The sequence below is a fragment of the Cucurbitaria berberidis genome (genome assembly GCF_010015615.1).
Source record: "Cucurbitaria berberidis CBS 394.84 unplaced genomic scaffold K460scaffold_6, whole genome shotgun sequence".
Taxonomy (NCBI): Eukaryota; Fungi; Ascomycota; class Dothideomycetes; order Pleosporales; family Cucurbitariaceae; genus Cucurbitaria; species Cucurbitaria berberidis.
This window is the reverse complement of record NW_024468940.1, coordinates 1,034,943-1,061,764: the sequence shown is the minus strand read 5'-3', so window position 1 is coordinate 1,061,764 and position 26,822 is coordinate 1,034,943. Positions and strand designations below refer to the sequence as shown.

At 51.4% G+C, this 26,822-nt stretch overlaps 10 protein-coding genes across 10 annotated transcripts; 3 read left to right on the top strand and 7 right to left on the bottom strand.

Moving 5' to 3' along the window:
• Positions 1-1,899: 1,899 nt before the first annotated feature.
• K460DRAFT_196148 (uncharacterized protein) lies at positions 1,900-3,591 on the bottom strand. The gene has a single exon (XM_040927155.1). The coding sequence runs from the start codon at positions 3,318-3,320 to the stop codon at positions 2,268-2,270; it is 1,053 nt and encodes a 350-aa protein (XP_040783556.1). The 5' UTR covers positions 3,321-3,591; the 3' UTR covers positions 1,900-2,267.
• Positions 1,909-2,398, top strand: K460DRAFT_370981 (uncharacterized protein). Its single transcript, XM_040934257.1, has one exon. The coding sequence runs from the start codon at positions 1,917-1,919 to the stop codon at positions 2,085-2,087; it is 171 nt and encodes a 56-aa protein (XP_040783557.1). The 5' UTR covers positions 1,909-1,916; the 3' UTR covers positions 2,088-2,398.
• Positions 3,592-8,264: 4,673 nt separating the features above from the next.
• Positions 8,265-10,356, bottom strand: K460DRAFT_196161 (uncharacterized protein). Its single transcript, XM_040927156.1, has 2 exons — positions 10,043-10,356; positions 8,265-9,979 (listed from the first exon to the last, which is right to left on the bottom strand). Exons 1-2 carry the CDS (start codon positions 10,081-10,083, stop codon positions 8,485-8,487), a joined length of 1,536 nt encoding a protein of 511 aa, XP_040783555.1. The 5' UTR covers positions 10,084-10,356; the 3' UTR covers positions 8,265-8,484.
• Positions 10,357-13,465: 3,109 nt separating this feature from the next.
• On the bottom strand, positions 13,466-14,147 carry K460DRAFT_359529 (uncharacterized protein; the record flags this gene model as incomplete). The annotated part of the gene is made up of 2 exons (XM_040932202.1): positions 13,466-13,984; positions 14,037-14,147. The coding sequence occupies 2 exons, from the start codon at positions 14,145-14,147 to the stop codon at positions 13,466-13,468; spliced, it is 630 nt and encodes a 209-aa protein (XP_040783554.1).
• Positions 14,148-15,904: 1,757 nt separating this feature from the next.
• Positions 15,905-17,347, bottom strand: K460DRAFT_410383 (uncharacterized protein; the record flags this gene model as incomplete). The annotated part of the gene is made up of 3 exons (XM_040937370.1): positions 15,905-15,952; positions 16,005-16,962; positions 17,019-17,347. The coding sequence occupies 3 exons, from the start codon at positions 17,345-17,347 to the stop codon at positions 15,905-15,907; spliced, it is 1,335 nt and encodes a 444-aa protein (XP_040783553.1).
• Positions 17,348-17,770: 423 nt separating this feature from the next.
• K460DRAFT_370968 (mating-type switching protein swi10) lies at positions 17,771-19,108 on the bottom strand. The gene has a single exon (XM_040934256.1). It carries the CDS (start codon positions 19,050-19,052, stop codon positions 17,961-17,963), a length of 1,092 nt encoding a protein of 363 aa, XP_040783552.1. The 5' UTR covers positions 19,053-19,108; the 3' UTR covers positions 17,771-17,960.
• Positions 19,109-19,485: 377 nt separating this feature from the next.
• On the top strand, positions 19,486-20,685 carry K460DRAFT_359526 (Rox3-domain-containing protein; the record flags this gene model as incomplete). Its single annotated transcript, XM_040932201.1, has 1 exon — positions 19,486-20,685. One exon carries the CDS (start codon positions 19,486-19,488, stop codon positions 20,683-20,685), a length of 1,200 nt encoding a protein of 399 aa, XP_040783551.1.
• A 451-nt stretch (positions 20,686-21,136) lies between these two features.
• On the bottom strand, positions 21,137-23,027 carry K460DRAFT_380735 (prolyl-tRNA synthetase; the record flags this gene model as incomplete). Its single annotated transcript, XM_040935285.1, has 4 exons — positions 21,137-22,672; positions 22,720-22,763; positions 22,810-22,882; positions 22,944-23,027. 4 exons carry the CDS (start codon positions 23,025-23,027, stop codon positions 21,137-21,139), a joined length of 1,737 nt encoding a protein of 578 aa, XP_040783550.1.
• A 209-nt stretch (positions 23,028-23,236) lies between these two features.
• Positions 23,237-24,571, top strand: K460DRAFT_321705 (uncharacterized protein). The gene is made up of 2 exons (XM_040930491.1): positions 23,237-23,261; positions 23,319-24,571. The coding sequence occupies exon 2, from the start codon at positions 23,320-23,322 to the stop codon at positions 24,364-24,366; it is 1,047 nt and encodes a 348-aa protein (XP_040783549.1). The 5' UTR covers positions 23,237-23,261; position 23,319; the 3' UTR covers positions 24,367-24,571.
• Positions 24,572-25,898: 1,327 nt separating this feature from the next.
• On the bottom strand, positions 25,899-26,791 carry K460DRAFT_410378 (phosphatidylethanolamine N-methyltransferase; the record flags this gene model as incomplete). The annotated part of the gene is made up of 5 exons (XM_040937369.1): positions 25,899-26,298; positions 26,369-26,474; positions 26,591-26,607; positions 26,662-26,701; positions 26,752-26,791. The coding sequence occupies 5 exons, from the start codon at positions 26,789-26,791 to the stop codon at positions 25,899-25,901; spliced, it is 603 nt and encodes a 200-aa protein (XP_040783548.1).
• Between the last annotated feature and the right edge of the window lie 31 nt (positions 26,792-26,822).

The following is a 26,822-nucleotide window of genomic DNA, read 5'->3' as shown; positions in this document are numbered from 1 at the left end:
TGTCCACTGGTGTACAGTTGATATGAGTGCTGTGCATATTCTCGAGTCCAGTTATACACCAAGGAGTAGGATTGAGCTACGTAACAATCGTTCTGCAACCTTGACAAGATGATATAACGTTGACAGTAAGGCCCCAAGCCACAGCGATAGCTCAACTAGGGCGCAGGCGCTTTGGAAATCCTCTTAAGGCCCCAAACCACCATTTTCTCAAACGCGCGAAATGACTGTTCAGGTGCACATACTGACTGGTCACCGATTCGAGTCTGACATGCGCCCTTGCGACGACTGGCAGGCGCATCCACGCCAGGAGGCAACCCTGTTTTCATATGCAGGCATTGCTGCGCTGGGTTGTTGGCTGTCAAGATTTGTGTTCTCGACCTGGGAGAATCGAGGCGTCCGGTGGGATTGAACCGATCTACATAAGCCTGGAGGATTGATTACGAGCGCTTATCAAGGTTCTCGGGAGCGACTCGTCATCACTAGAGGCGGTAGGAAGGAGCTCGACAGGTGGCAGGGGTCGATGTAAGTTAACACCTGTACCTCATTGGTGAGTCAACAGGTGGTCGGTAAGAGCGTAAGAGGATCGCCACTAGAATAGGCTAATGGAAAGGAAGGTTGTGCTGCTCAGGTATATATGGATACCCTACCACCAGGCCTAGTCTTGTGAGCAAAACAAACGAACAGTTGGCCCACCTACGCTTTTGCGCAACACAGCCGAAGATCCCGCGACATGATAAAACCAAAGTAACAAGAGAGGATCGCACGAAAAAAGAAAGTTGTGTTATTCCTTGCGTACCAAGCGTTATTGCTTCACTTTCATGATCAGCGTCTAGGCTACCTCTTCTGTCTACAGGTTGAACCGGTCGTCCACAGGAACATGAACGTTTCCAAATCAAAATCATACAAAGCTTTGAGACGTCGCTTCACTTCCGTTCCACGGGTAGCGGCTTGTTCGTACCACGCCCGGCCCCTCTTCTGTGTTAGGACCACGACCTATAACCACCGTCGGGATGGGACGCAAGGCTGCTGCTGCTGGGACGTTGTTTCCTTTTGATTGCTAGATAACACGGATCACTCGTCGACATCCAGGCTTCGCTGTCGGCTATATGTAGCCGGTCCTTGTCATTGAGGATGCCTAGTCTCAAACTAGGGTCAAGATATGGTCAAGCCCAGCCCGTGCTCCTAAGGGACCCTGACTCTTAACAATCTTAGTGCCCACGTCCGCCATCAATCTCTCTGAATCGACACGAAGCATCCAACATCATCGACGACAATGTAAAACGGCTGATACTATCATGAACAGACCCCCCCACGTGCAGCGTATGGCGTTGTTGGCTGCCGGCAGAGTTGCTAGTCGACACGTCGCTGGTCTCTCGTCGTATCTGCCGGAGCAACATCCGGTCAGGATATGCAACGATGCCAGGACCTCTTCATCACCAACGTATACCGAACACCCAAACACCAACAAGAACCAAATCCAATCGATACAAATCCGTGATGAGCCAACAAGAGCAAAGACCGAATGTACCTAATGGTCAACTTCATACAACAACCCATGATCGTCATTACATTAAGAAAGAGAAGACAAGAAATCGCAATGCGTGGGCTAAATATTGCCAACATTAGGGAAGGATCTGCAGCGGCACGAGAAGCGGGCCGCACACGCCGAGGCTTTGAGCCCATGCATCGAGTCTATGGAGACACCGACCAAGCTATCGAAGATGCTGCAAAAAAAGACGTCGTTCCGAGAATGTACGAGATGGTCTTGGTGTTGTGATTGTGCATGAGGAGGGGTTCCTCTGACAAATTTATGGTCGCTGCTTGTCCAAGCGTCTCTCAAGTCCAACCGGAGATGCTATTCAAATCGTGATCCTGATCTCTTCCTGGCTGCTGCCGTTGAGGACCTCGGGGTACATATGGGGTTTTGGAAGCAAGATGCGGGTGGTAATTTCGATAGTGCTTCAAGCGAGCGTCCTTCCGCCGAAACACCTTGTCGCACAAGGGACTCTCACAAATATATACCACTGGGCCTTTGTGGTACTGTCGCTTGTGTCTGGCTAGGTTTCCTTTTCGGTAAAGGCCAGTAAACATAGTGTTGCAACTCGACTCGTTGCAACACAGTTGTTCTGGCGCTGCAGGTGAGGAAGCATCGGTAGGGGTAGAGGGTGGTTCAGACGCTGTTGGTGTTTGTGGGGCGAGATGGCTGTTTTCACCTCCAGGATTCCTATTGAATTAATGAGACTTCGACTCTCCAGAGTGGACTGGGCTTACAGAGTGTAGGTGTTGTCTTCTCGTGTATCAACATCAAGCGGAGTCGTCTGGGGAGTTGCCGACCTCTCGATGCGCCACAAGAAAGGACGGAACGTGTCGTTGGACACGGATTGGAAGGAAGTCGACGGTTGATGAGGGTGCTCGGTAAAGGTCATGCTGGTCATCATGTCAGGCTGGCCCAGGTCCACAGTCGACATTTGCGTTGACAGATCTTGATTTGGAACATGGTTCGATGCCGTGTTATCATGAGTACCCATCGAAGGCGTTGTATCCGACATGTCTTGTTGAATAATCGACTCGCTATCGTCGCATTGCCATGGAATTGGACATCCGTTGTTTGGTTCAAAGAACGACCACGGCTCAGAGTTCTTGTTGCCCACAGTGTTCACCTCTGAAGCCAGACATCCAGGGTCAGCTGGATCTATCTGGTTTATATCAAAGGGGGAGGTGTTGAAGGTGTATACTGAGGTGCCACTAGCTATCCCAGAATTCTGATCTACATCGGCAACCTGTTGCTGTAAGTAGGCTGGGTGGCCTTCCGTGGCAGCTGGCGAGGTGAACCGATTGTATCGATCTCCAGGTATAGGTCGAGGCTCCTCACCAAAACCCGCTGGGTTTCCCGTACCGTTCGTGTCGTAGGACGACCCTGGCCAGATCGTTTGGGGATGAGGCCGGGTAGATTGATCGCTTGAGTTCTCGCCGAAGACCGGAAAGTGCAGCCCGCCCATCCTCCAATAGTGTTCTGGATCGAAGCCTTCCTGACTAGGAGCTGGCGTTCGCGATTGAGCACCCTCAGGTAGAGCCTGGTACTGCGTCCGTCTCGTGTGCGGGTGGTACAAAACACCTTGGGGCCCGTAGCGACTTATCGATGGGGAGTTCATATTCACGAGACTTCCCAAGGAGGACGAGTTGTTTACATCGTGTTGTGTTGAACGGGCCTGGTTGTTGGGTTGCTGAGACTGACGTTCGTTCGATGTTCGTTCCTCGTACTCTCCCATCCAACTAGTCTGACGGTCAGCCATGGTGTCAAGCGGTAGAGCTATGATCATGGATGGGTTTCCGTCGTTCCGTACTGAAGATCTATCGCGCCGTCAGGACTTTTGAGGCTCAAGATGATTTAAGAGGGTGCGAGAATGCCTTGAGACGTTTGGAGGAGCGACGCAATTTCGAAAGCGATGAAAGGGTGGAAAATAGGCTCTATCGATAGCGCAATACTGACAAGGAGTAGACGAAGTCTATATGTTATGCTTGGAGCGGTAGTAAGGGAAGAGCTAGGAACAAGAGTCCTGGAGTAGTATGACTACTTGCCTGTGTTGGGTGCCCGCCAAGGCACTACCCCAGCCAGGCTGGTAATTGAAGGACGAGCACGACGAAATACCGGTTCCAGCTTGGAAACCCGTCTTGTCAAGTTGATCGGACAGTTCTGGGGGAGGACTGAAGCGACTAGTGTCCCTGTTCAAGCAGTCCACGATTGGGAAAAGCTGGGGCTAGAGGGTGTCGACATGGGCATGGAACATAAACGAGCTCGCGCACCTATGAAGCTTCAGCACTCTCCCCGGAAAGCTCAATACACTCCGGGGTGCCGTCCGCTTCACTTTTTGAGCACTCTCAAGTACTCATATATTTGGACTTGCGTGTTGTGAAGTTGCGCAAATAGGACTCCTTTCAGGGTTAGGTTCGAGCGGCAACCACCAGTGTGTTGTACAGCCGAAGGGATACGAGACGAGTACGTACGGTCGACAGGGCGATGAGCTTCCTTCGAGAGGATGCAGGCTGTGTAGAGCATGACAATGCGCCCGGGGACGTATTGTTGGGCCAATGATACTATTCGTTAGTAAGATCAAAAGACGGGCGTTGTCATCGAAGATCTAACACGATCTCCCATCCGAGCAACAGAAAGCGATCTAGCTTACCGGACTTGTCAAAAAGAAATCGTCAGGGGTGTTAGGGCCGCGAGCGAGTACATTATAGTATCCCGGGCCTAGTGAAACGTCGTTGTCAGTTGCGGCTTGTCTAGTCCTAGGAAGAGCTCTCTACGATGAAGGAAGCCTTAGTCCAAACCAGCGGGAATGTGGAAGAAGAACAGAACCGGGGATCCCAGATCCAACACGCGAGGCAGAATAAAGGCAGATAGGAGGACGTAAATGTGTATTTAGGAGGCTGTGCGCACGCTCAGATATGCTCCTTGCAGCCGGCTGGCTTAATAACGCTCCAAATTGCGCACACGTGTCGCCCGCGCAGGAGCACGCCTCGAAGAACTATTCGCGAAAGACATCACACGAGGAGAGCTAGAAGAGTAGTGATCCTTGTAGCACGACTACCACTTTTCTTAGACAGAGCTCGAACATGCCGGGGGACGGCCGAGATATTCCTATGCAAAAATGGGACCCAATAGTCAAACCCCTCTGCTAGCCCCTTTAATCGCCGCCTGGGCGACACGCCAAAAGTCTACACCGTAGGCTTCCCGTCGCATTGATGGATGATGCACATATTTTTCGCTTCCATGCTGGTGGCATGCGTGCGTGTGTAGATCTAATATGCATTTGGACGGGGGGGCTTCTCGCAAGCAGTGAAGGTGGGTAGCTGACAACTGGTCGACACAACCTCATGACGTTTCTGGAGCCTAACTCACTACCCTCGCCTCTACGATACATGACTACTAAGAAAGACATGATCCGTCTCCACTCCTCTAGTGCTGAAGCTAGCGCGACTAGGCGCACATCGCAGCTTCGTGAAGAACGTACGTACGTGCTGCTGCAAGAGAGATTGCAGCTGAGCGGGCTACCGCATTGAGACAGCGATCTGCTGGGATAGCCATGGAGCATGTTCTTTCGGGCCAGAAACAGCTGGATCTCCACGGATGCCCGCCCGGCTACCATGTTCACCAAGGCCTCGAGATCATTCCTCGAAGATTCCTGGAAGGGCATTGACGGAAAAAGGTGCGATCATCCGTGTTCGCATAAAGTGCGTATGCGCCTTCGCTCAAGTACATCCAGTGCTAGCCATATGAGAGAATAGACACCAGCATTCGCTTGGGCCTGCAATTTTCTCTCCATGCACACCATGAGTGCAAACCCGATCGGTTGACGCGCGCTTCTCCCTGCGTCGAATAAATGACAGCGACGCGAAAGCGGGGGGAGTTGGTTGATCTTACGCGCATTCGGCACCACGACAAGCGTTCAAAAACTACAACTAAACAAGAAGGTGCACTGCAATGAAACATCTCGCTACAATCGCCTACGCTAAATGCACTACTAAGATCATTGCCGGACATGAAACCGCCCCAATAATGGCTTGCATATTCGCCTGGATTCGTCATAGCGGCTACCCTACCCGTGCCAGCCATCCATCGCATCTGCAGAGCAACTCTATACCCTGTGGGGCTATATTGGACACCTCAAAGAGGACAATGGCATCCTTAGTCTGGACGGAGCTGCAATTACTGCTTGGGATCTTGTCACGTACGGCACCTTCAATCGACCAAGATTGTATAGGATTCTTGACACAGCCCGTGTCGACATTTCTCCGCCAACATATCCGCCAAACAACGTCCGAATTAAGAGGGGCCAACTAATCGAGAGAAGCTTGCCCATTGACATTAACTTGACCGCTTGCGCCAACATCCCGATGCCGTGAGAAGCGAGTCCCCTTGAAAAATCAGGAGTTTATGAACAAGTCGAACGGATCGGATATCATCTTGTGCCGCATACCACTTTCCCAGTCGCGTTGAAAAGTTCCATGTGGGCTCAATCTGGGGTTAGAGTGGCCATTCGTCACAAGTTGATCGACCTACCGGAATCACGATGACATGAGCATTCCCAATACCACGTACATGAGCCCGCTGCTTCACAACCTGATTAGCCTACCATTCGTATCACCCGCCGAGCTTTTGGCCACACTTAGTGGTCTTCTTGGACCACAACTAACGTATGATCCAACGTCTCTTTCGAGCATAGTAGTGGAAAATTATAAGACATGGCGCGCAACTACCCTAGACCATGTCCATAGCACGACGCACGCCTACAAGGGTCGCCGCAGCAGAGCCGCACTACACCGTAAGGGGTGCGCTGTCAAAATTTTGTCTCAGCATTACTCTAATACCTGGTCCCGCTTCATAATTACCCTAGCTGCAGGTTGTCTCTCGCTACAGAAAATCATTCACCAACAAATTCTGCTGTCATACGACAGGTTCACGGCCAAACCCGACCAATAACCGTTTCGAGGTGACATAATCCGTACAATACCGGGGGGTTATAGCACTCTTGGCTCTTGGAAGACCTGATCTTACTATGCGCTTTGGAACGAATGCCTACATACCGCGTAAACACCGCTTCTGACACGTACTCAAGGTTGCTATTCTCGTAACCATGAAAGTCGCATCATATCAGGATGGCCCTGCTGGGGGTGATCACCTACAACGAACAGCAAGGCATTCGTAATCAAAGGCAATCCATCAAATTACACCAAGGAAAGGGGGGCCAAACATGAAGCTCGTCAGCTGCAACACTGTCGTCCGACAAGCGGCCATTATCAATTAGCCGGATCATGGGCCGGCCTACCCTCCCAATGCTGCCATTGGCTCATCGTCAGTACTGTGAGCCCAAAGCTCTCACGGGGATTCTGTTCATTATAGTGAGGCAGCTTTGGTATGCTTACTCGCGCGTGCACACCATTTTCGCACCAACTAGCTCCATGCAACACTAACAAGCATCCCTGGGCCTTCGATGCTGAAACTGGAAAATGGCAGATTTTTAATAGCTTCGTCAGTCTGCTGGAGGTTACTGGCCTGAATTTGGTTGTGCAGGGTGTCTTCGATATGCTCGGAAGTTAACGATAATTTTCATGTCGCTCTCGCACGACCTGGGAGCGCCCATATTCGAAGCTAGACAAGTTACAGTAGTACCACCTTGTCGCTGTGCTTTTCGCAAATCGCAAGTGTACGTTTCCCTGTAGCACTGTAGTCCCGTTCTCGCCACTTCGGGGACTCGCGTCGTTATCTAGGTCTTGCAAGAGCCATGCTTTCGCCAAAGGTTAGGTGGACCTATATTTGGAGCTATCGCGGAATCGCCTAGATGTCCCTTTGCGCTCAAAGCCTCGAATTCATCAATTTCAGGCCGCTTCCACTGCATGTGGAAAATATTGTAATCGGTGTCAGCTTCGGTCCGATTCCTAATCGTGTGTCACATCCCGGGAGGAGTGGGCTCGACACGCCTTTTTGACCCATTATTCAGCTCTCACTCGCTATAATCCTCGGCCGTTATATGTCGGATGGCTCGCCTAAATGCATAAACGGCCACTTGAATCCTACACACCACTTGACGGGACTACGCCGCAAAACAAGGCTGGAACCATACTTCCGTCATGACTGATCCTGAGGCTATCGGTGGCCCGAATCTGGAGCCAAAATAATAGATGACATTCACCCAGACCCCCGGGTGGTCTGGAAAGAGTCACATTCAAGCTGAAAGCTGGCAAGAGCCTTGTCATAGGTAGGAATGTCGAGCACAACGCGCCTTGTCTGCGTCACGAAGTCGGTGGCATTGGCACAAGCAGGAAGGATCGGGGAACATGCATAAAAGTGGGCGCATAATATGCCCTTCGCCTTTTCTATCATATGCTGCATATGGCAGGAATGAGCCTCGATGCATAACGATGCTTATCTCGACATCACTTGTGGGAGCCTCGAGGGCAACGGGCTTGCTTGGATCGCTGACAACGTGGCACCCTGGCAACCACTGATAACAAGGCGTTACGGCGGGCGCTCCGCAGAACATTGACTGGATAATCAAAGTGGTGTGATACCCGTCACGGGCGCCTTAATCCGAAGGATTCTGCACATGACTTCCTGCCGATGTCGTGTTACGGTCTAAGCCGTATGCCCCTACCGACGTCACGGGGTTCTAGGATTAAGCGACCAGCCCTACGAATATGGAGACTCTAGGGATTATGCTAACAAAACTGGCTATCGATAGAAAACTACTGGGTATAGGTCACTGGCCGACTCTGGTGGAAGTTGCAGTGATTAAGATGTTAAGATATATACAAGAATTAGGATGCGATCCACGCCCTCGGTTAGGTTCCACCTGAATGAAGCAGAACGTCGAACCCCCTAGTAAAAGGGAAAAATCCGTCGCAAGCGATCTGAGACGACTATGAAAGTAAGAGCGTTGCCTGCGCCCGATCTGCGCCATGACATGGTGAAGCCACAGCCGATCAATATGTCGCCACTGGTATCATGAGTTTCGCACGCTTATTCGGCTTTGCATCAGGCAGGCGATGTTTCTTCCATTCGTGCTTGCGTTTGGCGTCGGTGCGATTATAGACTTGCTTACAAACGCGGCATGCCTTACCCACCGCAGATTTAAGCAAGCTGTGTGTCTCACGGACATGCCTTCTCAAGTTTCCCTGACGGTACCTGTTGTACAAAGTCAGCGAGTGTCTTGATTGTAAGCTGGTTCTGAGGAGGTCTGCGTACTTGCCGTGAAACTCGGTTCCGCAGTCGTTGCACACCATTGGAGGGTATTCTAAGGTTGTATCTTCATTGGGATAATTGTTTGTCAGGACGGTTTCGTGACCACAAAGCTCAGTAGGGGAAAGCGCCAGACTATGTCTCTCATCAGGCACAATGCCCTGGGACCAATGATTGATGTTGTCTCGGTCAATCATTCCAGGTTCCTGGATCATTTGACGGGCCCGTGCCGAGCCAATATTTTCCCAAGAATCAGGGCGGTGGTCTTCGTAATCAAACCAGGGTGTCTCAGGATTAGGAATTGACTGTTGTGATGTGAGCGACTCTTGACTTGGCTGTAGATATGGCGTCAAATTCCGGAATGAGGACGAAGAGGTAGAATGTAGGTTCGTATAGTGTTGATAGTTGAAGGAGTCGTTGTCTGTGGTTGGTGTGGGAGAAGCGGGAAGCACTGTTGAATATGCCCTAGCTGGAGTCGTAAGAGTCGGACAATAAGGGTAACCTTGCATCTCCTGGTAGACTGCCCCATCCGTTGCATATTGGTGTACGACGGGCGAGATCGAGTCGTGAGGCGACACGTTTCCGTTAGAGAAGCCAGAGTCGGATTGTTGTTGTGTTCCCAGGCCGACCTCCAATTTGGGCGTGAAGGGTGAAACCGGCGATGAATTGTCTGATTGCCCTCCTCTGATTATGCCTGGTAAAGCGCATAGCTGATACGCGGTATTCGGACTTGGATTATACACCGGTGTTGCTATTGATTGGGATGCCGGTGGTATTGCATACCCTATAGTGGGGTAGCTTCGTTTGTTGGGTACTTGCGACCACGAAGGAGCGCTTTGGTGGTTCACGTAATCCATGGGGGAGTATTCGACGTGGTGCTCGTCGTGGCATCCAAGCTCAAATGAGTACTCTCCGAAGATCTCAGGTATGAAATCAGGGAGCTCTTGAAGTAACGAGTCTGCAGGAAGTTCGTAGTGTTCTTGACGATGTTCATACGGCGGTAGGAGGTCACTGGCGTCGCAATTGGTGAATGCGGTATCTTCGGGATGCATTCGAAAGTGGACAAGGAACCGACCAACACGTTTTCGAAAGCTACGTCGGCGCGACACTTTTGATGTAAGCTTCGGTGTAGGCGGCTCGTCGCCGACTGTCGATGTCTTTTTGGAATCGTAATTAACGAATGACTTGGTGCGGGGCCGTGTAGTCTCCTTGACGACGTTATGGTCAGACGAAGTGACTCTGGGTGCCAGTCAATAAGCTATATCAAAGGCACTAAAGCACTGGACGGTATCACGAACTCACGTAAATCTCCAGCCACTCCGTGATTCAATCTGGATGTGCATGTTGCTACAGCGGGGAACCAGTCCAAATATTTGACGCCGGGAGGTAGCAAGAGTGGAGGACACTTATCAACCCTAACCGTCGTGGAAAGGGCCAGACGTCATCATCGAAGGTAAATGGGTTCTTCCCGAAGGAACATACTGATGTGCTGCAGGATTATACAGCAAATTAATTGGTAATGACACGAAACCCTGTTTGTGAAACACGCTCTTGCACTCGGGATGAAGGACCTCGCGACATGAAGCCCTTCTAGCCATGTCGGCGGCGGCAATCCAGATCCATAGGTCGAGAAAGAAGGCAAAAGAGGGCGTGGGCGGACGTGGCAGCACGTCGGTTACCCCCGGGCCGCGCTATATGTGTATATGTCCCCCTTTGCCTCATCTTGCGGCACTGTAAAGAGCCAGTCGCAGACGTTGATACCATTGGAGCGATGGCATTGGTGTGAAGTCGAAGATCTGTGCAATCGTGTTGCCTGAGGCTTGAATTAACCTCGGCGGTAGTATGGCCCGGAGGACAACTGCGCATATGAGCAAAACAATGTACGCGTCTAAAATCAGACAATGCCTAGACGCGTGCTCACATGAATACCAAGAGACGGATCAAGCGAGCTAGATGTGGTGGATTGTCGGGCGATCATTGAGCGGCATCGATGTTGGGCAATTCCACGTCTCTAGCATCCATGTTGCAATCCAGAAGGGGTCCAGAATAGGCGTCGGCGATGACGACAACCCTAGCTTTCGACAAGTGAAGCAAGGCTATCCTGGCTCGAACGACACCGGCGACGGCGAGGAGGCCTCCAACGCGGAGTGAGTAAGTCGGATACTTCGCTTGAGAAATCTTTTGCGAGTCCAGGAGGAACGCGCGTCTTTGTGTGCTTTCACCTGCTGCAGGCGTGGGGTTGACCGGTCGTCAAGAATCGCGAGGAATAGCAGCAGTTGCTGCGCTGCTTGCGTAAAACGAGTGGGAGATTAATTGAAACTACTGACGAGCCAGATCTCGCGGAAATCGCTCGGAGGCAATGCTCTTTGATATACCCCAGAATGATAATCAGCACTGCCTACAACATAGTATCTGGAATTGCGGTCAAACACACCGCACTTTCATGAGAATCCCGAATATTTTTGGGGCTATTCTAGCGCTTCTGCCTTGATGAATGCCTTGAGGGAGGCGGAGTCCCTGTGTACCTATGCCAACAACTGATTCCGGTCAAGGAGAAAGGACAACCCCGCAGCCTCAGAACCTGAAAACCTCAACAAGCATTGGGCGCCTCCACGTCGGCCTAGCCTCGGCTCCCGCGTTTTACCCCGGCGTTCAAATGAAGCGAGTAGGAGCAACACGAATCGTAGCAACCAGGTGCGATTTTGTTGGCAAGTCTACCGTGCGGTCCGTCCATTGGAGAATGTCTTGGAACATGGGGAGTCTCTCCGCGCTTACGGTAACACAACACCGATGTACTGATGAGCCGCTTGATAGCTGGCTGGGCTCGTCTAGGTGCATGGTCCACTCATCATGGTCGCTAGAAACGATAAGAGCACAGGATATTTCCAAGTTGCTAGCCCACAAACAGCCGGCGGGTGGGAGACGTCGACACGACGGTCTGAATACCCAAGGACTCCCGAATTACCGTTGCCAATGCCGGTCTTGCAGGACTCGAGCCTCGTGCCACCCGGAAGCTGCTGTGATTGCCGAAAATTCCTGCAGGACTCCCCAGCCAAAATTAGCCCTTCGCCCTGGGGCCCCGCGATTGAGTCAATGTTCGCTCCTGAGAGCGGCCTCCAGCGAGGCCATTATCATCTACCAGCTGCCTTATCAATAGCGTCTAACAAGTACCCACTCTTCAAAGTCCTCCAAAGCGAATAATGAGGCGAAACCCCGCTGGAAATGCCAGATTAGAGGCATACTGCATGACATTCTCTTAATTCTTTGACCGGCGACGTTCGTATAAGGCTTAGTGGGCCCAAGCGCGCTAATTTCCCCGCTATTGGGGTGGCCCGTATGTCCAAGCGTCTGGGTGGACACAACACCACCGCCATCCAACCGTCACCTCGTCGTCGTCGCAACCGTTATCAGCTATCAGCTCACTTGCCAACACAGTTCGTCGTCGGTTATATGCGCAATCAGAATCTCATCACCTCCAGCAAAAGCAAAAAAAGGTACTGAGCGAATCAACAAAGGCCGGCCGGCGTTCCGTTTGCTGATTTACGAGAAGGGACAACTTAGCAGCTATTGCCCTGCGTAAGGGTTTGGCGTCCATCAGTCGCCCTACGTGACACGTTAATGGCAGCACGTCGCCCTATGCCAGACCAAGAGGACGGAGCCTCCATCACGTGCATATGTGCGACCTCCCTGGTTCACATGCATATGCACCGCACCAAGGGGCTCTGGCTGAGGCTCCAAAAGACCCAATGACACGCCCTCCCTGGAACACGTTGCCCTCCTCTACGGTATGAAGAGGTCTTAGCAGGCCTCGTGTTTCCTGGCTTCCACAGAGCCTCATCCTCAGAGTTCATCCAAACGAGCTGAGGAGTCCTTCATGGGAGGACCGGCTGGTATGCCTCCAACGATGCTAAATTTACCTTCTCGCAGATTATACCGTTTGCCGAAGTCCTCCAGGGCGAGCATCAACTATATTCGACCCATGTGCGAGTGACGTGTCATGGCAACCCTCAGGTTTCCGGTGATTCTTGGCTCTATGCGGCACAAAATTACGGGGTTGCAGGACGTCGGTTCGCAGCTTAGTATCTGAAGGGCACATCAGAGCTGAAAGATAACACCATTTAGGCCCCCCATTTAGAGTGAAAACTACAGGGGCGGGCACAAAATGCGTCGGGAGGGTGTCGCGTAGCTTACTTGCGCACGACTCGGGCGGGATGGATGAGGCTCTGCTGATGCTGACATGATATGATATGATATGACGTTGGGGGCCAATCGTACAGGAGCGGGGTTGGCACGAAGCACGTCAACAACAGCACCGCTAGGTTGATGCATTCGCAAGTTACTATGACCGAAGAATTGAGACTGCAGTGCTATGCTTTAATGGAAGAGACATGTGAACATTAAACTACCATGAACTCCGACTGTAAACGATCCCTAGCCCCCGTTTACTCCTCCACGTCCCATCGAAGCGGTGAAAGGAGAATAGCAAGCGCAAGCGCAAGGCTGAGGCCAGGCATCAAGCCCTGACTCGCCACAGAAGTATGAACTTGATCATTAAACAAGACACCATAAGCGCCAGATGATCACTACTATGCTGAAGCCTAGAGCTGAAAACACAGCCTACTCAACAACGCCCCTACGTACTCCATGCCGGAAGAATATAATGAGACCAGATATAAGAACCACTGGGCGCCTTCGTTACTGAAAATTATGCTGTCCTTCTAGTACTTAGTATGAGTATGAAGTGTGGCTTCTTACATCCTGCTCTTCATATGCGCCATACTCATACAATCTTTCGTCTTGCCTGATGTACCCGACAGCATCATAAGGTCCAGCACGCTGGCTTTCTCGCATCATGGTCCTCATGGTACTCGTCGATGTCCTGCGTTGATCGTGGTCTTCAAGATTGGAGAACGTCAGACGCTCATTGTTATCTTGACCAGCGCCACGAGTTTGATAACTTGGAGCTGGAGTTGGCGGCAAAGGCTGATATGGCCGGGGGAGGATATTCAGTGCAGGGGAGTCAACAGTTTGATGCAGATCTGGGTTAGGAGTTTCGTCAGGAGTTTCCCATGGGCGAGTCACTTGGGTGTATTGCCGGTATTGTCGATGTGCGTAGTCTTGCTGGTTGTCATAAGGTGAATGATGGTATGGGTCTGAGTCGTCTCGGGCTCCGTAGTCATGAACCTCAGAAGTGCGCTGGCGAGAGACTTGCTCGGATTGTGACGAGGTGCCTTGGTTTCCAGGCTGTAAACAATGGTTAGTGACCTGTGTACATAGGCAGCAATGGCCAACATACTGTATCGTTCACATTTTGTGCAGAAGTGCGAGAGCCGAAACGGTCTCGACCATGGCTATTTCGGCTCGGGCCGTTCTGACTAGGACGGTCTGGCTGCTGTGAACGCGACATCTTGGTTCGTAATATGGCTTGCTCGAATGAGGCCGAGTGGTGTAGTGTTCGGTGTATGATCTAACTAGAGGACGAAGCGGTATCTAGGCCACAGCAAAACTGCTCGGGTGAGTCACGCAACGGAAAGCCGGGGGAAAGAATGATAAGTCAAGTTCAGGAGCTTCGTCCTTGACCTGGCTAAGAGTTCCCAGGGACGGTGAGTCAGTCGCAAGTATGGCCAGACGTAAGCAATCTAGGGCTCTGGTAGATAGATGTACTCAGAAGCTGTATGTGATGCGGGACTGGGGTCACTTAAAAACAGAGGGTACTAGAGCAGAGGCGAACATAGTCGTAGTCCTGCTCTATTGTTCACGTCGCTATTTGCCCCTCCGGCCTTAGGCAGCCGTGCCCGCGGGACTTAGCATGCCTCCGACAGCAACACGTACCATCGTATTCGGTTTAAACAGAATCTTCCAGGTATGCCTCTGGTGATGATTCGGCTGCGTGACATCCTGCGGGACGTATATAGATTGGTGCAGCTGGTTCGCCAGGAAAGGCGACAGTCCTCTTGACCTCACATCCGCTAAGAGGATGGCCTGCTGATGGCCAAATCTGGTGAGATGGGACGGTCGCGCATTTGCGTAGTCCAGCAGCCAGGGCGCGGCGGGAGGGCGCGGTAGGAGGGCAAGCTAGGAAGGGCGTACGGATTCTCATTGGACGGAAGCCTAAGGCAGACTCCGTGACGTGGCCGAGAGAGTAAAGACAATGGCTCTATTGGGGGTCTTCTGAACTGGTTGGCGGGAGCATGATTAGTGCTGTAGCTCGATGTGTGGGACGATTCGGAGAGAGGAGGCTCAAGGACCATAAGGCCGGTACACTAGGTTGCCCCTGCCGTTGCTTGGTTGATATTAATGCAGCCCTTCAGGCACGGCAAGCGTAACTTCGCCCCTCATGGGTCGCAGACCTACTGACCTAATTTGAGATATTTGCTTTTGCTTTAACGCAATCAACAGCCCTGTGCAGTAGGCGGGGCCTGGTCATGCGATCACCGATCACCTACGCGAACAGTATGCGCCCCTCGTCAGTGCGTACGTCAGACCAGGCTTTGCCCTTTCACTGTAGGGCATACATACCTCCAAGAACTATTTGGTTGCGTAGCGCGGGCGAAAACTAACAAGAATAGAGGCTCGGTAAAAGAAAACGTGAAAAGATGTGAGGAAGACATGCTGCTTCAGAATGGCGAGAACACAAGCACACTGAGAATGCACGGACAAATGTTAAACGAAAAGCAGTAAAAGTTATTAGAGACAGGAACAGTAACGGCAACGGTAGTGCATTCAGCCCTCGGAGACGTCTGGTTTGTGGGGTGCGTAAGCGGCCATGCTTTAGCTTTGTCCAACACACGCATCGCTGGTAGATCCGATAGACAAATGAGAGAACGCTGGGACATTGGCATGCACGGGAACCGTCTTGAATGCAACCCTGCTGTAATATTAGACACCCACGGAGTCTCGCACTTACCGCCATTCTGGCGCTGTAGATCGTGTCTACACGCGAACTGTCATCTGGGTCCGCATCTGTACCACTGGCCAATCGCTTGGGGCGCAAAGTGACCAATTCGCTGCGAGTGCTTGCGGGCCAAGACACCAGAACGATCTCGCAACTTGGCATCGAAGCGCAAGAGAGACCGCGTTTTTTCAACCGAAGGACGGATTGGGGTCCAAAAGTTGCGACCAGTGTGTAGGATATGACGCGGTCTCATAACAACTATGCTAGCTTTACGACCGCAAGTCGTAGACCGACTTCTTACTGGAATTGGTATTGATCTTTTCTCATCAGCGATGGCTTCAATGTCTCTCAGTTAGAGCATGTACGTACGAATGTTCGCTCGCCATCTATCGACACCAGAAGGCGGCCTTCATACCTCCAGTTCTCTTTCTCTATTGTGCTAAGTGTCATCCAGTCCACTCCTGGAAGATGTATCTCGTTGACTCGATCCAACACGAACGATGCAGTCATCGAACCAAACACTGCCTCATCGACAATCTCTGCCCAGACACCGGAGCATAGACTGCATTTCCCGAACACAAGGGACCTCAAAGTAGTCTTATGGCGCTTGATCAGATCCGTAAAGTCTTTTTCGTCGGCGTATATGCCCTCCAGGCTCAACGATTGTAGTTTGTCCCATGTTGTTCGGAGACCCAAATTACGGAAGATAGGCTGCTCGTCTGATATTATGAAGCCATACATAAGGCTCGCAGAGCACTTCCAGTTTGCAACGTGGAAAGCCAGATGCCGCAGATCTTTGGTAGCGGTGAGGAGACTGGCCAGATTGGCGAGTTGTTTGAGACTCCGATGGACGTCGACACCACCCATTCTACTCCTAGACTCCTGAAGCGCTATGTTCAGTTCGAGTTTCGTTAGGTGCTGGAAGAAGTGTTGACCGGCTTGTAGGTCGACCGCCTCTGGGAAATCGAAGACACTCAGCGAAAATTGCGTACCAGAATGATGCTTCTGATACGCTTCGACTGTGAATTCGCGGATGCCGGCATACTTTGACAGATAGATGGCCCCGATGAGCTGACGAAATGGATGATGCACGCCAGCAAACCCGTTGCTCATTTGATACGACGGAAAACTAGAGGAACGGGCAGTGCCTCTTGGAACCAAATCGCGCATATCTTTGGCCTCGACGGGAACGAGGTGCGGATGAGGCGAGTACACAATCGAGGAAACATTGGGCATCCACTCCAATGCTCGTGCTATTGTCTGTAGAAGGACACCGCTAGTCTTCATATCCTCCTGTTCTTGGTACAGCACCTGGTATCGCTTCCACCTGCAGACGTGTGAGCCTTAACGAACAGCCTCTAGTTATGTCAACACGGTACATACCTGCTTCGCTTTCCCCAGTGGGATCCCCCTCGAAGCTCCTCAACTTCATGATTATAAGCATGCTCGTATAGTGCAAGCCTTGCTTCATACACTGATCCATCGAAGATGATTTCCTTGACGTAAGTTGGATAGACTGGGTGGAGTGCGACTTTCTGAAATGCGCCCATAGCCTGATAGCGTGCACACGCAACGACGGTGCGAAATAACGCGGGCGTTGCATTGTCTCGCAACTTTCTGCTGACGGCGCGCGCAGCCTTGACGTCCGAGCTGTAAAGGTAACTGAATATTTGAAGCTGGAGCTCAGCAGGCAGCAACTCGAAGCGAGCCATCCTGGAAGTCGTTACCGACAGGGTATTCTGGTGGTAGAAGTAGAGTGGCGAGTATATGAAGGCGGGTGTTTGCTACAAAGGTTGTACGGGTAGGCTGCAAGGAGGGGAAGAACTACTAGGAGCCACCAATGATGTAAGACTAACTAGGGTCTAGTCTGGGCCTCGACTATATGTACCCGGAAACCTAACTGTTATTAACAGAGCAGTTTTGAATAAGCAAATCTGTAAGAGGACCGGCAGCTATATATATATATACTCAGGTAGCCACGGCTGGTCATCACATGATACAATACCAGTTCTCAACCCATTTTACGCCCTCAAACTGTGGGACCACTTAAAGTAGTCGAGCCCTGTGCACAATGAGTTCACGATAGTTATCTACTAATTAGATATCTATGCGACGTGATTCAAAAGAACTTTGTAGTGCGTGAAAATCGAATTATGTTTACCCTGATTGAATGTTGACTCAAAAAAACAGTGTATCAACGGAATCCAAGATCTTCCTACTCTCAAAGAATATCCATAGACTGCGATAGCGCAACAGGTAGTCCCTGAGGTCTAAGCGCTTCTTGGTATTAGTTTATGATTATGTTACTATGTGCATGAGCCTCGACTACTGCTTTCTTAGTTTGCTTAGTGCTGCCATAACGCCTTCGCTCAGCTCCTCCTCTGTTTGCTTCCTCTTTGCTATCTTAGATGCAGTAGTCTGACTTTCAGGACGAATGCCTACACCACCCATGTTAATCTCACCCAAGGCCTCCTGTTCAACTTCAGCAGGACGATGGTCAGGTCGCTTGTCTGCATCTGACTCGGCAACCACGGCAGACCTGGCCCCCTCCATCTCCGCGGCGAGAGGCACTGCTTCGTCTACTCTTCGACGTGCAGTGTCTTCAGTATCAGTTCGAATCGGTGTCTGGTTCTCACCTTCTGCCAGCGAGATGTCCCTTGACATGGTCGCTTGGGTATCGTCGCGGCTAATGCCCCGTCTCGCTGCCTGCTTGACCCTAAATGGCTCTCTCACTGCGTTGCACCAGCGCTGAACCTTTTTGTCTCCCCAGCCAGCAATAAGTCCAATCTCCTCAGGCCTAGCAGTGATTGCGGTGCGAATGCTCCCGAAATTCGATACCAGGCCAACAGCATCTGTTTTGTTGATGCTGCGAGGTGCTGTAATGAAGTCGACCATGTTCTCAGCATATGTGGAGGACTGCTGGGCGCGGATGCTAGTCGGTGCAGCATTCTCGAATACTTTGAAGTTTTCAAGGTAGCGCCCGGCTTCCTGAGCGCTCCAGCATAGCAGGACGGTGACGTTATTGACCAGCGATGTCTTGGACAGCTCTCGCAGGGGATCTTCGTGGTTCTCGATGTCGACCATAGTAAGCAGTATGCGCAGATTATATTGGCCTTTTAAGTCGCGAATGCGATTATAAATGTACTCGGGATGGAGGCGATGGTATTTGAGTGACAGAAACAGGGCGCAGGTCGTCGCGCCAACGACATAGTCGGCGGGAATGTCCGAGTACTCCCATGCAACTGAGCGGACGCTGTTCAGAATAGGATTGCCCTTCTGGCGCGGCGAGACCAGAATGGAGCTGGGACCAGCACGTGACGGCAAGGACTGCGGTTTCGGTTGTTGCACTTTGTTGGGCGCGTTGGGCGGGACAGCGGGTGCAGCAGCGTTGCCGACGCGGGTGCTATTGTCATCCATACTGGCCAAAGGCAGGCATTGAGTTACGTGGAGCGACGGTTTGATTTGTCTTGTCGTTGATGATGAGTATGCCTCGACGCTGGATGGATCCGTGGCTTAGGGTCAGGTCAGGTCACGTGCGCGAGCAGCTAGGGTGGATCAGCGTTTCTTCAACCCAGACGGCCTGGTCAAGCCAGCGTCTCTCCTTCACATCTCCACCGACCACCACCACCCCAAGCACACGTTGCCGACCCCAAGCACATCCACGAGTACCGCTGCTCTTTTCGAATGCGCACTATCGAGTAGAGCGCCCACCTTTCTGCCGCGGTTGGACGGTTCGACCCGCGCGAAGACGCCAAGCGTTCTCATTACGAGCGCTGCCACGCACCCTTTGCACACCCGTCGCCCGCCTACGGGCCTCCGCCCCTCACCTGCGCCTCGCGAGACGGCCTCTATGTCGGATCCCAGCGCAAAACGGCAACGTTTGGACTCGATTGGAAGATTCTCTCCCGCCTCGCCGCCTTTTGACGTCGCCGCCTTGGCGGGACAGACGACAAAGACGCCCATTCACCCTCGCACACCCACATCGCCACCCTATCCCTCGATGAGTTCGCACTCTAATGGAGCATTTGCCATGACTTCCACGGCCGCGTCCTCGGACATGTCCCCGCAATCCTCGGTTCCCATGTCGCAGTCGCTCTCACAATCGGCGACATCGGCCTCTATACTCCACCCATTTCCGACCCCCGCAAGTACCGCTGGAGTCATGTCCAGTGCAAATCTTGACAGCGACGGCGATGCGATGATGGACGACAGTGCCGAGGATGACACAGTGCGGTTGCGTAACCACAGGCCTTCCAACCATAATCGGCAAGGCCAATTTCTATACACAAAGGACGGACGATTAAGAGCTTCTGTGGGCACCTGCGGGAGTCTATTGTTCAAAGCCCCCCAAGAAGAACACACAATGTCGAGACCGCACGGCTCGCAAAATCTTTTCGATCTGTACAGTCTAAATTCTCTGGCTAGCTCGGTCGCTAGAAACGATCCGGTTACAGGAGAGAAGATCAATAAGCTTCGAAAATCCTACGAGGGGCACATCAAGTATCTGCAGATAGCAGGCAAGCCAAAGGCAACCAAGATGGACAGAGTATTCCTCGATCCCCTCTTCATACCCGAGGACGACTGGCACGTACTCAAAGTGCAAGGGAAAGAGCTAGAAAGAGCTCTGACCCCAGATCAGACGGCATTGGCTCCAGAGTTTGGCAAACTCCTCGATGGCGCATTTGCAGGCATGGCTCCAGGCCCACTTCCAACGGCAGACACGGCTAAATACCGTGCGTACATCGGCACAGACGACACCGTGAAACCGAAGCCGCAAGACGGACCACCACAACGAACCACACCATTCGCATCGTCGGCGCCGACACCAAGCAATCCCGCTACGCACAGGGGGGCATCGAGACCAGAACGCACAGGATCGAAACGACAGTACACAGACGCTGCATTTCAAGGCTATGGCGAAGGCTATGGAGACGAATACGCAGATTCGACAGGCGGAGAGGATAACGCCCAGGGGAACCTGGCGAAGCGGCGGAAGCTCCAATTTGAACGAACATCTCACTCCGTGGAAGTGGGCGGCGCACGACGATAGGAATGTTTTGTTACTCGCGACTTCAACTTTTTAGAGCATTGGGTTTTTGATGTCTTCACGGCAGGCGTTTACAGAAAATGGATTACGAAAGCAAGCAATGGTGGAACTCGACCGGCTGGAAGGCTTCTATACCACACCATATCACTTCAACGGCATTAATGCGCAGCGGCACAGGCGAGTATGATTACTTATTTCTACCATACATATATGGAGCTCGGCGCAGGAGCAGGGCTCGGTCTCGTTATTGGCTGTATTGTTTCCTCTTACACTTGTATTTGAGATGTGCATATTTGGCGGAAAACCCTCATGATACCCTTAGGATGAACCTAAATAAAATGAATCGAATCATATAATTTACATGTACCTCTCTAGCAGTGACTCGTATCTTACATTACGTTTTTGAATACGTGTATTCGCTCCACACAGACTTGTACGCAGAGACATGTACGGCCTACAGTTGGTCTAGCATCTCTACCACCATGCTCCTCAAATCACCCAATCCCACTTCCTTCTTGACTCCCAACCTCCGACACTGAACCTCCACCTCCTTTCTCTCCTTCCATCCTCGCCCCAACACAACGATGACAGGATACCCAATTAGATCCGCATCCCTCAACTTCCACCCTAGACTCTTGATCGGCCTGTCATCAAGCACCAAATCCACATATGCCTTTCCATCTACTGTGCCTTGCGCTTTACTCTGTGTACCGCACAGAGCGTCGTATACGTCCAACGCCTCCCCTTCATTGGTTTGTGGGGAAGTAAGAATGACAGCTTCATACGGCGCAATGACCCTTGGCCAATTCAGGCCTTTCTCGTCGGAGAGAAGGGACGCTACCGCGCCGATGATGCGTGAGACGCCAATACCGTGACAGCCCATCTGCATGGCCTCTTTTGTGCTTTTGTCCGGTACGGCGATCATTGCGTTGAGGGGCTCACTGTAGCGGGTGCCGAGATGGAATGTATGGCCGACTTCGATGGCTTTCTGGACGTCGAGGTGCCCGGTAGAGCACCGGGAACACGCATCGCCCGGTTTTGTGATGGTGAGATCCGGTACAGAGGGATCTTCAAGCTCACCGAAGCAAGCACGGTCACGGAGAAGCACCATGCCTCTCTTGTCGGTATTGTCTAGAAGCTCGGTGAGTGTAGAAGCCTCAATTCCAGTGTCGAGTTCTACGTTGTCGGGAAGTGCCTTCTTGACTGCGTGCAAGTTTACAAACTCCGACACGCGGTTCCAGGATACGTGCTCCTCTCCAGAGGCCGACGAAGGGCGTCCGATCTGGATCTGGATCTCTGTTTTACGGTCGACGCTTATACCCCTGAAGATATACCGAGAATTTTCTTCTGGTGATCGTGCCCCTGATGGCAATGCTGTCTTCTTCTCCACTAGCTCTTCATTTGCAACATATTCGCAGGAATTACATGACCAGACATTATCTTCGCCTTTCTGTGAGACGAAGTGGTATTCATGGGAGAGTTTGCCGCCCATATTTCCAGAGTCCGCATCTGCGACCAGGTAAGGCAGTTTAAGGTCATTGAAGATGTTGTTGTAGGCTTGCCGAACTGCTTCGTAGGTCTTGAGTGCATCTTGCGGAGAATGGTCGAATGTATACAGGTCCTTCATCATAAACTCTTTCGCCCTTAATAATCCCTGCCTTGGTCGTCGTTCATCCCTATACTTTCTCCCTACCTGATACAACCGCAGTGGTAAATCTTTGTACGAGTGTACCATACTAGCGACTAGTGCAGTGATTTCTTCCTCATGAGTAGGCGATAATAAAAATCCTGATTCTTTCCGGTCATTGATTCGGAGAAGTTCTGAGTTCGCTGAGTAGCGGCCCGACTGTCGCCATAGCGCTTCTGTGGTGATTGAAGAGAGGGAGACTTTTGAGGCGCTGATGGAGTGCATATACTTGTCTATGAGGCCTTCGAGTTTGTTTTGCACACGGAGGCCGAGGGGAAGGAGGTGGAAAACTCCTGAGTGGGCCTACACGTGATGAGATGGGTGTTGGAAAGAGTGGATAGAGGTATTACCTGGCGTAGAAAGCCCCCTCGTAGGAGAAGAGCATGTGAGTCATCTAGTTCATTAGGCAACGTCCTACTAGACAGGTCTGGGGAACTCACCTTGCTCTCCATCTTGTGGTGAGATACCTCCTGTTGGCGCCCAGCATTTCGATAAGCGATTCCTTGAATCAGTCTGAAACGGTCAGTCTAGTGAATTGTGGGAGTGATATTAGCAGCCGATCATTCGAACTTACCGCTATGAATCGAGCATTGTGAGCTCTTCGAAAAGATAATTGTATACGCGGGTGATGTGCAGCTTTCCATATATGCGCCGTCATTGGCGCGCGAGGCTCCAAAGTTCAACCCGAGATGATGTACTAGAGATTGAAGAAGACAGTATGTTATAGAAGGGAAGTGAATCAGCAAAAGATGAGCTGCTTCAAGAGATGGCCTGCAACCACGGGAGAGTTGCCGATGGAAGTCTGAGCACGGGCCATTGCTGAATCTCGAGATGCGATGAAATATTTCGAGACCATGCTCCTTCCACCAATTGAGCCACAACCACATTTCACGTACGTTTGGACATTCCTCGTCAAGTCTTCCTCGAGGACACACTAAGCAGTCTCCAGGATGCCTCCTCGGATACGCATACGGCCACGCGCCCTTCGCGCCTGCACCTCGTGCCAAAGCCAAACCCTCTCATTACCCGCAATCGCAACCTACGCATCTGTTGCAACAGCTTCAGCAACGACGCCGGCACCTCCAATTCACCAGAAATTTCGCTCAACACCCCCAGTGCTACGCTACCCACCAACACAACCACCCTCTCACAAGCCACCGGAGGTCCGCAAAACCCAATTGCATCGTCAATACCAGTCGCTCCTCAAGTCCTCTCCCTTGATCCTGATCTTCCAGCACAACAATGTCAAAGCAGTAGAATGGATGAGCATAAGAAGGGAACTAGCCATTGCGTTACGGAAGTTAGACACTGAGCGGCTGAAGAACGGGCAAGAAACGCTAGCAGAGGAGGTCAAGATGCAGGTGATCCAAACAAACATCTTCGCCAGCGCCCTCCGTGTTGTCGAATTCTTCAATCCCGAAGCAGACACCCTCTCTCATGCACAACATCCCTCGGATCCCCGCACGCCTACGAGCGCAACCATCCCACAGACGAGCAACAGCCCCGACGACGAGCGCTTCACACACGGCCTCTCACGCCGCGCCCATGAAGTCGCAAATAACAGGAAACTGAAACTCGAGTTGGAGCCCTTACTTTCGGGTCCCCTCGCCGTCGTAGCTTTCCCCTCCGTCTCGCCCCAATACCTCAAAACTGTCCTCTCCATCGTCTCCCCCTCGAAGCCCAACTTCCCCGCACCGACTCGAAGGGTGAACCCAGACTACTACGAGCCGTCAGTGCAAACCGGTCTGCAGAAGCTGATGCTGCTAGGCGCGAGAGTAGAGGGCAAGGTGTTCGATGTAGATGGAACCAAGTGGGTTGGTGGGATCGATGGAGGCCTTGACGGCCTTAGGTCGCAGCTGGTGCATATGCTACAAGGCGTTGGTGGCAGCCTTACGAATGCACTAGAGGGTGCCAGTAGGAGCTTGTATTTCACTGTTGAAGGACGGAGAATGGATATGGAGGAGCAAGAGAAGGGGGTGGAAGAGAAGAAGGAATAGACATGTTGCGGTGGTGCGGTGCCATCGTGTCTTTGTATTAGAATCCGTACTAGTGGACGCATTATGTATAGATATTGTACATGTATCAGCGTTTACAGGCCGCAAGCGCTTCTGTACATCCATCGCTTTACCGGGTTTTCCATTTTTGAAACCATATTGTGAAAGCGAAACTCCTGCTAAAAAAGCACTCCAAACAATAACCGACTAGTTGTCTATGCAGAATGACAAAAAAATGTATACCTATACATGCTGACACGCTATTCAGCCCGCGATGCGTAGCCTTTCCTACCCGCTCAAGGTCTAGCTCTCGCCTGGCCACGAATAAATCTGAGAGATATGAGGGCGAAAAATTGTTGCTGGTAAGTAAATTGGCACCTCTCCCTTAGACTGGCCTAGGGTGATGCGTAGACAACGTCTCTTTATACTCTATGTTGCAGCTTGAATGCATCTAAACTACTCTTTGTATTATTTCTTTTCTTTCCTTCTGCTTTTTTCATTTTCTTATATCTTTCATATTTCTTTATGATGTCTTTAGCTTAGCACCTTAGGATTATATCTATCTAGTAAGGTATAGTTCTGCGCTGTATAATCATTTCTTTCTAACTTATAGGTACTCTAATACTGGCTATCCTGAACGTATGCAACATAGACCGGCGCCTGCTTAAAGTTGAACCTGAAATTCTTATCATTAGAAGAGTCTGGCTCTGCGCAGACTACTTATAGAACTTGGAGTTATTGTCTTCTTTCTAGTTTGCAGGTATGCCTTTGCGTGCTATTACCTGGCGGCATCTTGGATTTCCACTTGAAGACTGGCAGTGTAGCGGTCGACATCTGTGTCCTCTGTTCGCTGCTGTTCAGAACATCCATCTCATCATGATTGTCATCTTCTGCAATGTCCGACTCATACATCTCTATTCAGTCTTTATAAGGTCGCTCCCATGTCTTATTGGGAGTTTGGATAATGTCCATTTCCAGCTGCCTTGTGGTCTTCGCGCGTGTGTTAGCCTTCCGTTCATACAACACAAGAAGCTTAATTAGTTAAAGATAAGTGGTAGTTACGCTACATACGCAGCACGCCGGTCTCTGATTCTTCCAACATGCATACTGTAACTTGATCCTACCACGTCGAAGGCGAATGCAACTCACTCACAGCACGCAGCCTAGTTCGAACTCATTCCTACCTGGACACAAAGTATGTAGAAGAAGGTTGCTTGGGCAGTTGTCGCATTTGGGCTCTGAAGTCAATTGACTGATGTTTTCATGCTATGATGAGTAACTTTTCCTTGAACGGCAGTTGAATACCCCCCAAAAAACAAACCTGAAACGCCGGTGCTGTGCTTGAGTGTCATGTTGAATCGACGTACTACTCTGCTTGCCTCTCGGCTCACCTCCCTTGACCTATATGCCGTGCTCCCTTCAGAATCTTTTGCACATTGTTTTGCCTCGCCCTATGGTGTATGTGACTCCATAACGCTTCGTCTTTCGAGCCGCGTGATGGCGAGTACATATGGGCGTGTGGCAGGGACAAGCTACTACTGGCCCTTCTTTCCCTTCTTCCTCTCCTCGTCCCGCTTGGCGTAAATCGTGCCCGTGAACGGATCTTCCCACCTCCTTGCAACTGCATATGTTGTAGCCACCAAGAACGTCAACAGTATGCCGGCCGGCTTTCCAAACCAGATGGCCGTGGCGAGGAAGCTTAGCGTTGAGCCGTGATACATGGGCGCTTCGGATACATTGAACGGAAAGGATGTAACGGGCGCGTCCATGAGGATGCCGAAGTAGTCGCCGAGGTAGGTACCAGTGACACCGAGCGCCCACATGGATGTCAGGACGAGTGTGTTTCCGGCGAGGAAGAGGGGAATGGCGGAGTATTTGACTAGCGGGGAGAGGAGGGTTGGGTGGGTGGGTTGCGCAGCGAGGGCCTCGTTATAGCTGCAGAGAGCAATGGTTAGCTGACTATAGTGCTGGAAAAAGTGATATTCTGGGTACAGCGTAGACGTACAGGTAGTCTCTGAAGATGCCCAGCGAGAAGATTGTCACAGCAAGCGCATAGCAGCCGAGCCGTGGGTTCCCGCCGAAAAGCTTGGTGATGACCTTGTTATGGTATTCTGAGAACCGTCAGAGTCTATTCCATGTTTGAGAGTCCTGCGATGCAATCACAGCGGCTAGGCGCGGGGCAGAGGATGGCGGGCCTGTTCGTCTGAGAGAAAGGAGGGCTTTGTACCTTGCTGCGCAGCGATGCTAACCATGTATAAGCTACTAAACATTGACAATAATAATGGTTGCCTAACTCACTTCCAAAACGTGGGATTAAACACAATGCTCGCCGCGGATACTGCATCTGTTAGTCTCTATCATCTAGGTGTGGACTTTGCTCAGACTCACTCCACAAGCTAGGTTGGCTGAAATCTACAAGGGCACTCATTTTGCTACGCTTTACCGATCCGGAAATCGAC